This window comes from Ruditapes philippinarum, unplaced genomic scaffold (assembly GCF_026571515.1).
Source record: "Ruditapes philippinarum isolate M1 unplaced genomic scaffold, ASM2657151v2 ctg3764_1_1_1_1, whole genome shotgun sequence".
Lineage (NCBI taxonomy): Eukaryota > Metazoa > Mollusca > Bivalvia > Venerida > Veneridae > Ruditapes > Ruditapes philippinarum.
The window spans coordinates 93,092-111,515 of record NW_026867211.1 but is presented as its reverse complement, the minus strand read 5'-3'; the positions used below and the strand labels follow the sequence as shown (position 1 = coordinate 111,515).

The following is an 18,424-nucleotide window of genomic DNA, read 5'->3' as shown; positions in this document are numbered from 1 at the left end:
CCAATTAATTTATGATTGTCAACATGCGAAAGTACCTTATGAAAAAAAGTTAAATGATGCTTTGATTAATCTGTATTTTATAGATCTGCTTAATTTTGATATTTGAAATTCTATATCAGCCTACCTTGATACTTATTTTAGAGATAAAAATTAACCTATAGCGTACAATGAAAATCCGTGGTATACCGCGGTTAATACCGTGGTTTTTAGGAAAAAACCGTGGTATACCGTGGTATTTTCTTTCTGGCGGTACCCAACTCAAGAAATAATATGATATTGTTCTGTCACTAGTAAGCTATTATCTGTATTTTCTCAAAATAAACAAATATCAATCTATATATTTGAAATGAGATCATCTTAACATACTCTTTAGCAGATTCTCCCATAACTTCTCTAAGTCGATCAGCTTCTTGTTGAGATTTCCTCATCAGAGATTGTTTTGCCTCGTATGTACTTGAGTTCATGTAATTAACAATATTCTGGTACTGGGTGTCAGCGTATTTCGCCAGCGCAAGGTACGCGTCCACTGACCGGTCCCCGGTTTCATCTAGTTGCTCGTACATGTTTATAGCCTGTAACATTACATATGTACATATATATTATATGTATTGTATATTTATACCTCCGTATTTTGATTAAGCAATAATTAACCTCAGACACACGATTTTAAGCAACTATCTAAAAAGACTTAAACAATAATAATTTCAATAGAATTCACTTGAAATTCTCGAAATAATTCATTTGAAATAGCTATGAACAGTAAAGGTGAAAGTCCAATTTACAGCATCAACAGAATTAATGCAGAAAAATGTATGTTTGGAGCTGCAAAGATTCTGGCCATATATCCCCTCCATTCTTCCCAAAAGCAAGTGTTTTTTAAGTAATAAAATGACCGGTCTAAATGATATAGCCAGACTTATGTTATGTACAAGGTTAAATTATTCAGTCTAAAATATTCAACACATATCCACTGAGTCTTATTGAAGCTTTACTGGAAAGACAAGACTTTACCTTTTCCATGTAGTTTTCCATAATAATGTTGGGGTTTTCTGATCTTGTCTCTGCTAACCAGTTACCATAGATACTGAGGGTTTGTGGGTAAAACATGGCTGCTGATTTGTCCGTAGATCTTAACTGAAAAAGTGTTTTATAAAAATCTAAAACCTTTATATAATAAGTTAATTGATGCAGATGACCCTGGACCAAGACAACAAACTTACAAAATGGCCTGGCCTGCAATCTTTGACATCAGAACCCTTCAGTTAGCTAAATAGGTAGAGTGTTGGGACTGTGAATCAAGCAACCCAGATTTGATTCCTGGAATGTGCAGGTCACTTTCAGTGTGATTGATCATGAAATCTTTTGTACAGTCATTCACACTGTACCTCGGTTCTGGCATGTACAGAAGTTATTATTTCCTTGCAAAAGTGAAGGCAACTAGTATTTGTGACCTGATCAACAGCATGCCCAGGAATGAAGCAGTGGCTGAACTTTGCTCTGGTAAATTCAATGTCACTTACTGCCTTGTTCCCGAAACTAAACCTTGGTCTAAACTTAAATACTTGAATTTCTATTTCTCTTAATATCCTTTTTATAATTTCACAGTTTTGCTTCTAATAATAATAATTTAATTTAACAGATTTGCTCCTTGATTAATAAGACTTATAACTACTTTGCTGTTTCTTTGTGATCAAAATAAAAGTTAAAACTTTATCAAATATTAGTGGATTTATCAATATTGTTTTAAGAAAATTTTTGAGAAAATTTTGAAAATAACATATCCAAGGCAACATATCATAAGAAAACACTACCTTCCTAAGTTTATCAATCATGCCTCTAAGTAAAGGTTTAGCTATATTCTCCTCTCCTCTTGCCCAGAACAACTTTGCCTCTTCAATCTGAGAGGGTATGCTTAGAGAAAGATCTGATATGTCCAGCTCCTTGACTGTTGCTATGGCCCTCTCAGATACCTACAAATGATGAAATGTAACCTAAACAAATGTAAAATTTCCTTGGGAGAATATTATGCATTCTTCCTTTGTTTTTAATGTTAAATTGTAATTATCCCAAATTCTAACATCACCCACATTTTTCTCTATTGCACATAGAAGGACCAAAAGTGTGTGTTACTATGCAATAAAATCACTGTTGACTTTCTAAATTAAGACATGTGATGGAACCAGTCAACATTATGATGTAGCCATTAAAAATGCGACACACTAAAACAAATCAGGCACAATTTATCAGAACAGTGATTTTATTGAATGATAAAATCACTGTTTGGGATATATTATTTCTTAAATAATGTACATGTATATCATCTGTTACACAGGTATGTGAGAAATCAAATTGGTAAGCATAAAATATTGAAATATTTGTAATTCAACTACAAGACTAAGTGGTAGACAGTTACTGTCCCATACATTGTACCATTAATTTAGGCCAGAAAACAAGTATAACTGTCTTTGTTATGAAAGTTTTATATTTGTCTGATTAGTTATAAAAGTTTTTTAATTTGAGGATGAAGAAAAAAATAATTTCATCTAAACTTCATTAATTTTCTTTTATAAAAGTGTAGATTTTACATATTTTATACACATATCAAGTGAACATTTAGCATCAATTTTCTATCATAATAAATTCTTGTAGCTCTTAGAAATATCCCAATCAATTAAGAAAATAAGTATAAATTACAGCTCTGGCGGCAAATGGCTTAAACAAATATGTTATGATCAAATTATAATGACAGTAGTGGAAATAATTAAGAAAAAAACTACCTGATGCCTATTAGCTTCCCTTGCACTAGTTGCTAGCTGGTGTAGACTTTCTACATAGATACGGAACACATGTTTATTATCCGTCTTTTCCCACAGTAACTTCATTGCTGAACATTTCATATACAATGTAGGCAAGGTAAACTTGATATCACTGTCAGTGTCCAATATCTGGTTCACATCACTAAGATCCATTCTCCCTACCTCTCTAAAACTGTTTCAAACACAATGTGTGAATAAATAAAAGCAAAACATTTTTAGTGAAATTTTACTAGAAATAATAGAAAATCAAAGAAAAAGTAAATAGTAACTTTTCTGCATGATATGGTAACGATATTGAAACTCATAATGAGAAAGACCAATTAACCCGTAACCTGCTATATTTCTATAATGGATCTGTCCAGCTTTAAATTTGAAACAGTTCATTCAAACTTCCAGGGATTTCAATATCTAAATATAATAAGTGAGCTGCAAACAGTATACAGCCTGGTCAGACTGCACAGGCTGGCCTGGCTCTATACTGGTGGCACAGGTTGATCACTTTTGGGTTCCAGCCTGTTAATGGTTAAGATGAATATTACATGTATTTCTGGCTAACTGAAATACTATTAACTGGTGGAATAAAATTATGGTAGACAGTGAATTATTTCTGTAATTAAGCATTTTCATGTGTAGGACCAACAAGCCTTACTTAAGGAAGCTTTACTTGCCTCAAATAAAAGAATCCATAATTGTTTTTGCTTTTCCAACCAACAAAAAAATTGAGGTTAAATACTCCCTAAGAAGTGCCCCTAGTTACACAGTTTCAGTCATATAACAACATTACAGTACTTTCTAGTTGAGAAATACTCTAAGGCATCCTAGCATGCAATAATTAGGGCAATAGTTTGGATGTTGACTGAATCATAGTCCTGCAGTAGACTCCAAGGTATTCTAGTAATCAGGTAATAGTATGGATGTTGGTAGACCACGAGCCCTTCAGTAGACTAGTTGATATTCTTTTTCACATGAAATAATTTTCTTTATTTCTTTTTTTGGTGGGGTTTTTAGTCACACGAACATAGTTATTAAAGGCCATATGGTGAATTTCTAGCATTACTGGAGGAAGACCTCAAGTGCCCCTCAGTGCATTATTTGATCAGGAAAGAGCAGGCACCCAAGTAGAACCACTGATGTTATGTAAACTTCTCACAAGAAAGAATCCAACGGCCCTGTTTGAATTTTAACCCAAAGTGGTAGAGGGCAAGTGATTTGAAGCCAGAGACCTTAACCATTAGACCAGGGATGTCTCCATAAAAAATCATATATCCATGACCAAATATTAAAGTACAGTAGCTATCTTCAATGACACATCAGTGACATCACATGCATAATGAAAGTGTGTTAAAAATTTGATGAATGCTCCTTTTGTAGTGTTTGAAAAGTTTTTTTGTTTTTTTTTAGTTCTTAAAAAAAATATAACATAATAATAAACTTTCTTTTTTTCATGCACATGTATATTTATAAAACATTTTATTCATATATCACAGTTCTTTAATTACGTATCTGCATCTCATTGTATGTACAAAGAAAGATTAAAAAGATACCAATATTTTCATATTCACCTTTTAAGTAGATCACTTGTTTGGTTGACAATGTTAACACACATTAGGTCTGCTAAAACAGGATATAATTTCCTAGCACTAGTCAAACAGCCATCCTTCAACCTTGACACTGCACATAATCTGATAAAATAATACGTACATGGTATAAATAAGATTAATATATACATGCATCTAATACTTTTCATAGTTTATCAAGTAACTTTTAATATTTATTGACCCACAACTGCATAACAAACATAGAAATTTAAAAGTGTTGCAAAAGTGTTGCAAAATTTATTCAAAACAGTTTAATTGTAGATATTTTGTTTGTTTAATTGTGTTTTACGTCACACCAGCACATAATAGATCATATGGCTGATGCATTTACTGATGCAGGAAGACTTCAGGCGCCCTTCTGTGCATTATTTCAGGCACCTAAGTAGAACTTTTCTTTCTGTTAGATAGCTGGATAGCTTCCTCACATGAAAGAATCCATTGTCCCTATTGGGATTTGAACAACCTTAACCACTCGGCAACGGATGCCCCTAAAATTGTAGATATACAATGTTTAGAAAGGCATTGTAATAAAATAACTATTAGAGTTTTTTGAGTCAAAAAACATATCTGCATTACAAATCATTGAATCATTTGTTAATTGTTTACCTTGAATGGTTTAGAGATTTGTCTGTAAAAGTGCTATGGTCCTCTCTGATTGACTTCATGGCCTTGAAAACACTTTCATGAAATCCTGTCCCCGTCTCAATCCTGGTTAAATATTATACAATGCAATTGAGCGCATTAAAGTCCTTATTAGATGTTATACTCATATTGCTTCGCTTAGAATTTCAAATGTGGCAGTGACTGTAAAGCTCTTAACGAAACATTACTAAATTGTTTTACTCGCAAAGTTCGTTGACAAACAAAACCTGAAGGAACAACCCGATGCTTCATATTTTATGTTCTTAAGAATACACTTTATAAACAATGCTACATAAGCAAAATATTAACACAACCACTAAAACTAGAATGAGTAGAATTCCCTGCATTTACAACTTATCTATACGTATACAGGTTGTTATCTATTGTACAGAAAGTGTATACCAGTTAAACTTACAAATGGTACATTTAATATTATTTAATCCAAATTGTAGGCTAATACATGTGATTTTAAAAGGGTTTAGTCTGAAAATTTGTAGAACAAAGTTAAAAACTTAATACGAAAAGCAAAGTTTATTCTGAAATATATTTCAATGCTATCAAGATTTGCTACATACATTTATTCAGTCAAAGCAGAGGGTTACTAAATTCAGCTCTGGAAATACTTACTTGTTTGGTGAATCAAGGTTCCACATTCCCATTCTCCAAGCAGCTTCAAACTGTAGCTCTCTAGTTTCTGAAGTTAAATTTGGCACATCATCCTGTCCCATAATCCCTTGCAGGTAAGTGTTGAAGATGTGATTAGCTCCGAAGCATTGCAAAACCTTAAGTTTTAATGAAAGAAAACATTTTTAGAGGGTTCAAATCAAATTGAGATGTATTCTAAGTTACTTGTTGTAAAAATTATAAAAAATTATCATTAAATTAAAGTAAGTGTTTCAAATTCCACAGTTTCTTTTATTGCTGGAATAAAAAGTCATATCATATCACTTTTTAGTATTTGAAATTATTTTTTGTCCAATAGGATTTCAGTATTTCAAATGAATCATAACAATTTACTTTGGTAAAAGGGCTTTAATTTATCATCTTGAGCAATTTAATCCATTAATTTCCAGGTTTTTAGTAATGAAAAAAATCACTTCATAGCATTATTCTACACTATAGGTTAATTTTTTTTTGAAAACTTGTTTCAAGTGATGAATTTTGATGTATGGTGACTTAAACATTTCTATGACCATATATTATACCAAAGTGAAACCTTATCAAAAATACTGACTTACATTAAGTAGATCATACTGATTGGTGGTTCCTGATTGGCTCATTTGAATATCACATGACACAACTGCCTTATCCCATTGGTTTTCTTGTTGATAAGTGCAGATTCTATAAAAAATGTATGTAAGACTGACACGTTGCTAATTGGTTTCATTTAAGAAGCATATTTAGCAATTCTGGATAAAGAATACGGAACAATCTACTTTAACAAAATTCCAACATAATTGTAGAGTTCACATGGCAACTTATTGTAGAAAAAACTTTGGTACCGATCTTTGTTTTATTTCATGTCTGAAGGGGCTAATGATGGAGAACAAAAAACTTGACCATGACATTAATATTACAATATAATCAAGTCTTGAAACAAATTCAAATCAAAAGCTTCAATGCATAGTGCCATGCTACATGTAGTAGACCACAACTAAATAATAATAAAAAGAACTACAAACCGTGAGGAACTATCAGCCTTCCTGCCTGCACCACAACCATAAACCCCATCAGGGTCCCCAATCCAGCTGTAAGCCTCCAATAGCAGATCTTGAACAGATACACCTGACCTTGAACTTGAGGCCTCACTTAGGGTATCTATTCTTGTATCCTGGCTTGACCCCTGTGATGACCTCTGACTGCCCCTGTCTGATTCTGATCTTTCTCTATATAGATACAATGTACAAAAAATATTTACGTCCAAGATAACAGAATTTCTTTCTTTCTAAATTTATTTTACCTACTTTCATCTGTATATACATTACCAAGTTTTAGCATACATTTACTTCTTTCAATACTACACACATTTTCTAGTTAAAGCATACATTACCTACTTTCAATGTAGAAATGTACATTACCTAGTTTTAGAGCTCTGGTTCACTCTTGCTAGACACAATTCATATTTCAACTGGACAATATCAAACTTACTTTCTACAGAGCAGTCTAAGTGATATCCCATTAATGCTGAGTATGGTTAAGTGAAAGAGGGTGCTAGAATGTTAAGGCACAATAACGTTTATCAAAGTCACAGCATCCATTTAATTGGTTAATAACAATGATTACACCCTTGACATGCTGAGTGGTTGCAACATATTTGCAAAGATTTGGGTTTAGAACAGTTCATTTAAAATATCAGCCATCAACAGTAACAAGAGGGCCATAATGGCCCTGAAGTCGCTCACCTGTATACAGGCCCCCGGAACGGGGCAAGTTTAAACCCCAGGGCTTTTATTTGAACAAACTTGGTAGACACCCATTAGAATATGTTTCATGCTAAACATCTAAGGTCTAGCTCCTTGGGTTTTTTAAAAGAAGATTTTTTCAAGTTTTTTCTTTCCACATATAGTTAAAAACAATGACACACCTGGGGCAGGACCAGTTGTGACCCCAGGGCTTTTATTTGAACAATCTTTGTAGACACTTACTATAAATGTCTCATGCTTAAGTTTCTGCTATACACATATAAGGAAAATCAATGTCCCCCCGGGCCGGCCAATTTTAACACAAGGGCTTTTATTTGAACAAACTTTGTAGACACTCACTAGAAGATGCTACGGTCTTAATATCTAAAATCTAGCTATTTGAGTTTTTTCAAAGAAGATTTTTTAAGTTTTTGTTATACACATATAAGGAAAATGAATGACCCCCAGGGCGGGGCCAATTTTGACCCCAGGGCTTTTATTTGAACAAACTTGGTAGACACTCACTAGAAGATGCTTCGTGCTTAGTATTTAAACTCTAGCAATTTGTTTTTTTTAAGTTTTTGTTATACACACATAAGGAAAATCAATGACCCCCGGGGCGGGGCCAATTTTGACCCCAGGGCTCTTATCTGAACAAACTTGGTAGAAATCCATTAGAACATGTTTCATGCTAAATATCTTAGCTCTAGCTCTTTGGGTTCTTTAAAAGAAGATTTTTTAAGTTTTTACTATATGCATATAGGGAAAATCAATGACCCCCTGGGGCAGGGCCAATTTTGACCCTAGGGCTTTTATTTGAACAAACTTGGTAGACACTCATTAGAAGATGTTTCATGCTAAATATCTTAGCTCTAGCCCTTTGGGTTCTTTAAAAGAAGATTTTTTTAAGTTTTTACTATATGCATATAGGGAAAATCAATGACCCCCTGGGGCGGGGCCAATTTTGACCCCAGGGCTTTTATTTGAACAAACTTGGTAGACACTCACTAGAAGATGTTTCATACCAAATATCTAAGCTCTAGCTCTTAGGGTTTTTTAAAAGAAGATATTTAAAGTTTTTTCTTTCGGTTGCCATGGCAACCAGAGTTCTGCATGGAATTAAATTCTTTGAACAATTTTTAAAGGTGACCACCAAAGGAACATTCCTGTGAAGTTTGGATGAAATTGGCCTAGTGATTTATGAGGAGATGTCATTTAAAGTAAAAGTTTACGGACGCCGGACGAAAAGCGATCACAAAAGCTCACCCTGTCACTTTGTGACAGGTGAGCTAAAAAGCCGAGACAAACATGTGCAACCTGGTTTGGTTCTACACTGATAGTATAGGCTAATCACTTATCTAATCTGATCCAGTGTATAAAGGTATAAGAACTTAACAATGTCATACACTAAATATTCTTATTTTATTATATTTACCTTTGAAGATCACACCAAATCTCTGCAAACATTAATGCTGTAAAGTGAGCAGAACAATATTGTGCTGCCATGGCAACTTGTAGATAATCAACATCCAGCCAGAAATTGTTGTCCCACACTGTCATTTCTTGTCTCCTAAAATAATCACATGCTTGAAAGATTATGAATTAAGTAACTGTGGATTAGAAAACAGACTATTTCAGGCTGACACAATATGTCAGGCTGACACAGTAAAGGTCCTATGATGACTTTCAAGCTTAACTAGGGGAAAAAACTTCAGGTGCACCACTGTACATTATTTCAGGCATAACCAAACAACCATGTAAAACCACCAACTTTCCGTTAATAAGGTGGATAGCTTCCACATATAAACGACCTTGAACCCGAAGCTTGTAAAACTTGTTAACATGCATTTCGAGCTTTTTTGTTTTAAAGACAGACTTTTAAATTCAACATTTCAGAATCATTTACTGCATCTAAAAACACTGGTAAGGTACCTAACATAAATAGCCTACCCTTTCTGTGGTCTTTGTTGTTGACGTAGATACTGTATCACATCTAACATAGTTCTCACAGACTCTGTGTTCATACATATACTCTGTTCACCCTCTAAAGTAAAGGACAAAAATAACAATTGAACTTGAAGATATTTCAGATCAATGATGGAAAATAATGTTGAAATGTGGTGCCTATATACAAGACTTTATCAAAATGATTAAAAAAGAATGGTCAAAAGACAGCCATTGCTTTAAGGGAAACTTTTCACCATATATACCTTTATCAAAGCATTACATGAACAGACATTTTGCTTTCATATAAAAAGCCTTAATTGTCATTCTACTTAACATTACTGAACATCTTTTCCACACTAAATTACATTTATTAAATCATTTTCTTTTTATTTAATCATCAGTGAAACATTTTTACCTGGGTATATATAAGCATGAGTCACAGACTGGCATCTGCTAACTTGTCCAGACCTTGACTGACCACAGTGACTTGAGAAAAAGCTGACCACTTGTCTGGAGATGACCTCATGATGGTCATCTGAACCATTGACTAGAATATCATGTATAATATACGGCAGCACTAGCTCACAAAACTCAACCTTGAAAAAGAGAAATACATGTAGTTATCAATTTGGCATCAAAACTTGACATTTATACACTGACATCATACTGTAAAATCTGAAATTTTCTCAAAAGATTTGATTTCTCCAATGAAATTTTTTCCCAAAGTAATTGTTCTCTAAAAATCTAAGTATTGTCAGGTGCTCTAAATTTGTCTCTGTCCCAGAGTCAACAATGCTAAGGTGTATGTCAGAAAGTCTCAACAAATGTCTGTTAAGAAAAAATAGAAAACAGTTGGATATTTTTAAACATCAAAGTAAATTTAATGTATCTGCCAAATTTCTTCAACATAGAATGCTTGGGTCATTAAAAAATATAGTGTATGAACCTAGACTCTGATTAGTGTAACAAATCATAACTACCCATGGATATCATAAACTTAAGGAAACTGAAAGCAGAAATTTGCAATAATTTAACCTCGCTAATGAGCCTGAAAAGTTGATTTTGAAAAATACTTAAAATCAAATATTTTTTTCTTGTACTTGAAAGAATATAGTAGTAGCAGTATTTTTGTAGTGTATGGAATCAAGGGTTCAAGTTATACTTAAGTCTCCCTCATATTCCATATGTTATATGTATGCAACTTATTACATGTATATAATTTATATATGATCAGTTGGTATTTCCAATATTATCATTGTTCTATTTTTAGAACATTGACTACATGTATGTACTAGAACTTTCTTACCTGTTGTAGAAAACTCATGCATTATATTTAGATAGAAAATTTCTGGAATGATCTTTATTGTTGAAGTTGCTAGATTGTGATTACTGTAGTAAATGGAAGACTATTCTAGAAACTTCTTAGTTAATATAAATAAGGAGACATTTTTCATTACTCTTTACCTTTTAAGTCATCAGTGATCTTTAAGTCATCAGTTACCTTTTTAGTCATCAGTAATCTTTTAAGTCATCAATATATTTGGAAATTAAGTGATTTATTGGAGCTTGGATTATTAATTATTCTTGTGGATTTTATTGTGGGAATTTATTCTAAAGTGTTCTTGGATTTAACTTGGATTTAACTGTGCTATTCAAAAAGGATCATTCCAGGATCAGACTGGACATTTGTAATTTTTCATTTTCATTTGAACTTCAGGTATTTGTTAACATAATTTGTTATTTTATTTTTCTTTAATAATTTTTCTGTAATAAATTTGTTATTGTTACAAGTTTGTTGCTGGCTTTTCTTTCTCGTTACGCCTGGCTCGTAACACATAACATAACCTCAGCAGTAGATGATAAAGGTAACTTAGTTTTAAAGTGATTTAAAACCTGTGTTAACAACAATAAACAGTTTTATAACTAAAAGCCCCTGAGTTATTGCAGTTTATTTCACCTTTATAGAACACACTGGTTCTAACAGCTGTAAAAGTTCATCTCTGACAGCTCCACTGTTTATCAATGTAGTTGTTAAGGTAACCAACCAGTTACCATGGTTACTATTTGCAGGATTCCATAGCAACTGTTGATCTACTGTGGTCTGGAACATATCCCAGTCAGGCTTTGTTACCTTACTGGTTGGAATCTGAAAAAAAAAAAAAAAAAAATTATTTTCTTTACTACAGTTCTTCATCTTATTTGCAGCAAGGCTTAATATTTTCTTTCCTTTTTATTTGATTTGAGGAACTAAAAGAAAACAATGCAAAATGTAATCAATATAACCTTGTATTTGTTTAATGGATTTGTCAATTACTAGTGTGAAGAATTTCAACATCTAAAGTAAAGGAGTGAAATGTACAAAGTATGGTCAGATATATGTATGCTGCAGTAATTATACAGGTGACATAGCAAATCATTGGTAGCTGGCATTTAAATGATGGGGTAAAACATTGCTCAAACAAATAAAATTTTACTCATAACCTGCTTAATTTATATTGTGGATTCCCCCTGCTTTGAATTGGAACAGTCCATTTGAGCTTTTTTCAAAGTTTTAGGTATTTTCAAAGTTTTCAATATAAAAACACGAGCCACCGACAGTATTGAGCCTAGTCAGTCTGCATGGATGTGCAGGCTAACCTGGATCTATACTGGCAGCAAATGTTGTTATTCATTATAGGTCCAAGAGTTAAAATAAAGCAGAAAGAATATCTTTGTATCCTTATAGTGAATAAAGATGATCTAGTATCTAGCTGTGTTGTTACCTTCTTCTTGCCAGCTCTGAAAGGATGTAGATAATGAAACAGGTACTCATTTTCACCTAGCTGGGATTTGTACCCATTGGTAAACTCTATACCTTTCTTGACTGCCAGTAAAGCCTTCAGTACAGTACTAGCAGACTGTACCAGTTCAATACTGAAATAGAAGACAATCAGAATTATGTACAATCACTGTTCTAAACTTTTTAACCTAACTTGGTATGAATCTGTTGCATGAACTAGGTTGTAACTTATATTCTCCTGTTTGAAATGGAAACAGCAATTTTACCATAACATAATTCATTCCTACTTAATTATTACATTTATATCTGCTTTTAATCATTAAAATGTTCACAAGTACATGTTTATACATGTGACAATTATCTGTAATAAAATTACATTATACAATTATTTTTAAATGAAAAGAGGAAACAATCACTGTATGATTCTTTAACTTCAAAGATGAGAAGACCATAAGCAATAACAATTCTCTTTAAAGTAGTGTGTTTGTTCAAACAAATCTTTAAAATGTATCGCCATGTACTATACTGTACAATACTATATTGTGAGGGAAATAATCATGATTCATCAATAACATCGCACCATCTCTAAGGTTTTACTGGAGTGTTAGTATTTGTATCAAAGCTTGTCATCACTCAAAATTACAGTCCATATGCTTTCTAATAACATGCATGTCTATTGTGATTACATTCCTGGATTTATCATATATTGGGACTCAGATGGCATAAATTTTGACATAGAGTGATATCCTTTTTATAAACAGAGCTAAGTCAGGCTAAAAGTTATTGTTACTGTAAAAGCACCTCAATGGTTAAAACTCAAGCTTTACGAATAAAATAGTCGAACTTTGTTAGCTCGAAATCGAAGGGGCCCAAACAAATTTATCCTAGAGAGCAGTAGTTCAAGCCAACCGGGGTTGAAGTGTTACATGTATTATGTAAAAGATCGTTCTTTATGGGAGACATAAAATATATCCTTCTTCAAATAGTGCTCACTTCTATTATTTGAAAGACATCTGGTGGAATGGAAAATATGTCTTCATAATAATTGTTGATCAAGGTCATCAGTTCGTCAAATATGTAACTTAAATGACACTATGACATATATACTTTGTCAAATGAGTATGCTCATTATTCAATATCCTCTGTATCTTGATAATCATTCAGAGCTAATATAATAACAATTAAATTTAAGACTGTAGTAAGCAACTGAATCTATTTATGGATGAACCCAATGCAGACCTAAATATGCCAGTAGATCTGTACCGTCTGATCATGACTTGCACTTTTACTTCATTCAGCTATTTAAACAGTACTTATTTTGAATTTTTCCAAGAAACAATAAAATGGTTGAATGGTTTTGGCCAGAATGAAAGAAAGACAATGTCAATTGTCTAAGTCTAAGCGTGATAAAAACCAACTATCTTTTTTAATGTGAAGGTCATACCTTTTATCTGTGAGGTATGTATTCAGACAGTGAAATATTCTGCAGTATTTGTGAACATCAGGCAACTCCTATAATAAAGATGCTTATTTTATTGTACATTATTGACAACAGGCAGTAATATAGTAACCATAATAGATGTAAAGAATATAATGTAACGAATAAGTAATGAATATAATGTAATGAATAAATAATGAATAATGTAATGAATAAATAATGAATAATGCACTGAATAAATAATGAATAATGTAATGAATACATAATGAATAAGTAAAGTTTAAAGTAATGAATAAGTACATACAGTGTAACATGTATTAATCTTTTTTTCTGATTTTAAAACTTTAAACTGATGGTACAATCGTTACATCTTAGACAGAAAATCTCTGTATTGTTTTTTCAATATCCTAACAAAAAACCCAACAATGACCAATGGCTTCATACTGTTCTGCAGCAAGCTGCTAGTCTGGGTTTTTTGTTGAGAGTCTAGAAATACATGTTCATGTATGTCATGCACACAAAAAAAACCCAACCCCTTAACCTCCTTACCTCAAAACACTGGAGAGCAAGTTGTAGACCTATACTGATAGGTGGTGCAGGGAGAGATATTGTCTTCATGTTGATTGGTCCAAGGACACCAAGACATTTACTGGCCATTATCACAACATCTCTATTCTCACATTTGGTCAGCTCAACCAATGAACATGATAGTCTGCATAGTGTATCATCTGAAAATAAAATATTGAGAAACCTGAAATCTTTAAAATTCATCGACTTCCAAGACAAGGAATCTGACATATACCAACACATAGCATTTATTACTTGATGCTCTAAAAAGAGAATTTAGTTAGGACCTAACTTTCTTAAAGAAAACATTCTTTTTCCCCAAACAGACTTTAAGTTTAGTTTAATCATATATTATGGGTTTTGTACTAATACGAAACAGATACAATTTTACATGCATAACATAAGACAAACACTGAAAGAATAAGTTTACAGTTTGTACATGTATGTTTTACTTTTCACTAAAATGAGACTTTGCTACAGTGTACAACAAATACATGAATTAATTTAAGTTTCATTTTAGCATAAAACATAAATATAATGATTACCTGATGCAAGTTGCTGCAGCTCTTTTTGTTCACACTTTAGTTGCTCATGTAGAAATTTTAAACCTTCAAGTCTAAAATCTTGATCTATTACAGGATTCCTACCAGCCATCAAGAAATGGTCTACTTCCTGAATTTAAGATATAAATGTTTCAACCAATAAAACACTGTTAAACTGAATCTATAAATTTCGGTATATTAAATTAAGGTACAATAAAGGTACATTAATAAATGTGTTCAACTACAAAACAGTCAAATACAGGACATAAGTACATGACGTTTTCTAACTATGGTTTTTGAAAAAATTCATGTTAGTTTTGACTTGTTATTAAATTCCTAAGGTATTTATCAGCCTACAGTAAGAATGAAACCATTTTAATAATCTAGGAACATGGTTTAACTACACAGAAAGGAGGATAATTTGTAAACATGGTTCATGTCGGGATGGTTTATCTGATTTGCTGTGTCAAGATACTTTCTCCCTCACGAGATAAACCTCCATCCAAACATCAACCATGTAATAAGACTATTCTCTATATGACAGTACTTCACTGAATGATTGTAAATCAAAGCATTTATCATCTAAAATACAAAAATACAGATCTTTTCCTCATTTACAGAATCATGAAGTCTGTCAATAAACACACTTTTTAATTGAATATGTTGGTGTAAATGTCAATATGTCGAGTTTAACATTGGATTGGCAATAATAAGTGCACAATTAAAAACCAGTTTTTAGACCTTCATTTGCAACTTTTATCATAGTTTTACCTTTTTCAAACTGAAAGCTCCAGAAGCATATTTCAATTTATGATGTACAGCTCTGCATTCCTTGAATTCAGGTTTGTCCGGGAAATTATCTAACATTGCTAATAGCTGTACGTAATTCTTTCACCTTCTCTAGTGTCAAAAAAATTTCAGCAGGCTTAGTGACTGAAAAAATTGCAATTGTTCCATGGTTTATATAACACAAAAAATATATACATAATATTATTTTTTATTATCAGATGTTTCTTTTCCCAATAAATTTTCATATACCTCTGAGCAGAAATATCAAAGATCATTTAGATGGAAAATTTGTTAAACACAGATTTCATTTAAGGATTAAATTTTATTTTATTTGAAGGAAGCCAACATGATGAGTAAGTTTTAAACAATATTAGAGTGAAAAGGATTTTGCACACAGTACAAAAGGCTACCAGTATACTAGAAAATAGTACATTTTTCTGTTTTGTCTGACTTAAAAATTTCTATTTCTTTTCTGCTTGTTTGTGTTAAAGTCACTCTAACTCTGAACCAGATAATCTATTATTTTTCAATCGATAAGGGTGAACCATCCAAAATCCTCTTATTAGCAATATTTCAGGCTCTAGTGGATAGTACAAGCCGCCTTATACTAGCTGAACAACCTTCCGCACATGAGAAAATCAATGTTCATGGCTTTATTCCAACCCAAGTTAATTTAAGTTCGCAATCTTATAAACTTGGCAAAAAAAATCCAATATCGAGAATCAGATGCAAAATATCCTCAAACTAAGTAAAAATTTGCACTTACCAGCTGTCCCACATCCCCACTGTGTCCAACAGTAGATACCAGGTTACTTGTAAGTAATGGTAAATATTTCATCAGCTCCTATAAAGACAATGTCCATGGTTATAAACACACTGTTGTGCTTAAAATAGTAGAAAGTATTAAACATTGTTTCCTACTTACAATAAATAAAATGCATTGAAATAAGGTGTTCCAGTGAATCAATTCAAAGTATTCATCACTATAACAGCATATCATTGTTCAGAATAAAAAGGAAACAGACAGAATGCAAAAACAATGCAGGCAGACGAAGTTCAGAAGATAAAAACTTAAAGAGACTAGTTGAAATAGAGGATAGAAGAAATAGAAAATATAGGTAAAAGAGATAGGAACACTGATGAATACAGAGAAACACAGGCAACACTGATAATAAAAGAAATGGAGAACAGAAAACAAAGAAGATACAAGAAACACAGAGGACATGGAAACAATAAAGAAAGAGGACACAAGAAACAGAGGACAGTGTACATGAAAACAACAACAAAAATTGAGGATACAAGAAACAAAGTGGATACAGTAAACATAGAATATACAAAGAAACAAAGAGGACACAGGGAACATAGAAGATACAAGAAAAGATAGAAGATATAGAAAGTATTACAGCTTTAACAAACAGAGAAGACAGAGAAAAACATGATGAAACAAGAAACAAAAGAGAACAGAGGAACACAGAAGATACAAGAAACAGAGGATGAAGGAAAAATCTATACAACAAAGAGGACACAGTTAATATTTAGTATACAAGAAACAAAGTGGACACATGAAAACACTGTAGATAAAACAACACATAAGACGAAGAGACAAAAAACATACAAGAAACACAGAGGATACAAGCAACACAGAGGATACAAGAAACACAGAATAAACAATCAACAGACATTCTGTAAGTCTAGTGATGCTGACCTTAGGACAAATATCAACTCCTACAGTGCAAACCTCTCTGAGAAGCTCTAGTGCCATACAAGCAATACTCTCTCTATAACAACTCTCTGTCCCAGCATTTCTAAAACAAACAAATTGAAATAATCTAATTAAAGCTGGCAGTTTTTTTAATTTAATATGCCATCAAAAATGGGTCAAGGTCCATCCCATAATATTTCAACTAAACAATTTTAAAGGTTTGATTTCCATTCAAATTTGTATCTGTGTAAATGATTAGTAAACAGAATTTCTTAGAAAAAAAAAGCAAAAGGACCTTTAAAGTCTTATATCATTCACTAAAATATTACAGAAATATTAATAAATTTCATAAGAGTAAATGGATAAGAAGAAAAATAAATTTGTCCCCTTTTTTTTACTTTAGAGCCATAATTAAAGTACTTTTATAAAGCCCAAATCTGCAATACTACATAGTTTATTACATTGTACTAAATATCAAACTTGAGCATATTACATGTATCTTCAAGAAAATCTTTTTTTCTTTTCAGAAGCTTTTTTATACAAGCATGTGTACAGACAGTTATCTTTTTATTCACAGCTATGACTAATATATATCTAGTTTTTTCTAGAACCCTTCTACACACAGTGCTAAATAATATTTATACTTGCTCCAGTTTCTATGTTCAAAAAAGTGACCCTGATTTATGTAATTTTGAGTAGAAAGTTAGGTTTCATACCAAGATATTTAGTGACTTTTTACTTACAATAAAAAATTAACTTCTGATCACTTTGTTACTTTCATGAGATAATGACAATAAACAGGAACTAATAAATAAAAATCAGCACAAAGCCTTATAATGGCAAAGTGTTCTTTGACCTGATATCTTTTCCCTGATTTCATTTTTTGACATTACAGCTAAGTAGCTTCTAACTAATATTCTGATGCATTCATGTGACTCATAATGTAAGAATGAAAATAAAAATTTGTAATAAATACAGGCTCAAAAAACATACAGAGGGACTGCGGTGATATCTTTGATGAGATAAACAAGGCGGAGTATAACATCTCTGAGAACGTACACCCACGCCCCTCCGAGCTGAGTGTGAAATTGTTGGAGTAGAAGACGAGTGAACAGTTGGTACATGAACAATGTACGTCTCTTCTCAGACATCCTGTGACACTTCCACATCATTACAGATAACTCTAACATAATCTTCTGTAT

General features: G+C 32.4%; 1 protein-coding gene across 1 annotated transcript in view; it reads right to left on the bottom strand.

Annotated features, from left to right (window-relative positions):
• LOC132735312 (serine-protein kinase ATM-like) overlaps positions 1-18,424 on the bottom strand; it is a 33,857-nt gene extending 15,433 nt beyond the window's left edge. The window contains exons 1-21 of the mRNA XM_060722254.1: positions 18,216-18,424; positions 17,226-17,325; positions 16,287-16,364; positions 15,503-15,664; positions 14,735-14,861; positions 14,172-14,350; positions 13,629-13,696; positions 12,168-12,318; positions 11,363-11,551; positions 9,821-10,001; positions 9,409-9,502; positions 8,894-9,028; positions 6,739-6,942; positions 6,295-6,397; positions 5,684-5,838; positions 5,021-5,122; positions 4,379-4,498; positions 2,778-2,988; positions 1,812-1,970; positions 1,012-1,134; positions 367-572 (exon numbers count right to left, since the gene is read on the bottom strand). Coding sequence (XP_060578237.1) covers positions 367-572; positions 1,012-1,134; positions 1,812-1,970; positions 2,778-2,988; positions 4,379-4,498; positions 5,021-5,122; positions 5,684-5,838; positions 6,295-6,397; positions 6,739-6,942; positions 8,894-9,028; positions 9,409-9,502; positions 9,821-10,001; positions 11,363-11,551; positions 12,168-12,318; positions 13,629-13,696; positions 14,172-14,350; positions 14,735-14,861; positions 15,503-15,598 — 2,603 coding nt within the window. The 5' untranslated portion in view covers positions 15,599-15,664; positions 16,287-16,364; positions 17,226-17,325; positions 18,216-18,424. The remainder of the gene's footprint in view (positions 1-366; positions 573-1,011; positions 1,135-1,811; positions 1,971-2,777; positions 2,989-4,378; positions 4,499-5,020; positions 5,123-5,683; positions 5,839-6,294; positions 6,398-6,738; positions 6,943-8,893; positions 9,029-9,408; positions 9,503-9,820; positions 10,002-11,362; positions 11,552-12,167; positions 12,319-13,628; positions 13,697-14,171; positions 14,351-14,734; positions 14,862-15,502; positions 15,665-16,286; positions 16,365-17,225; positions 17,326-18,215) is intronic.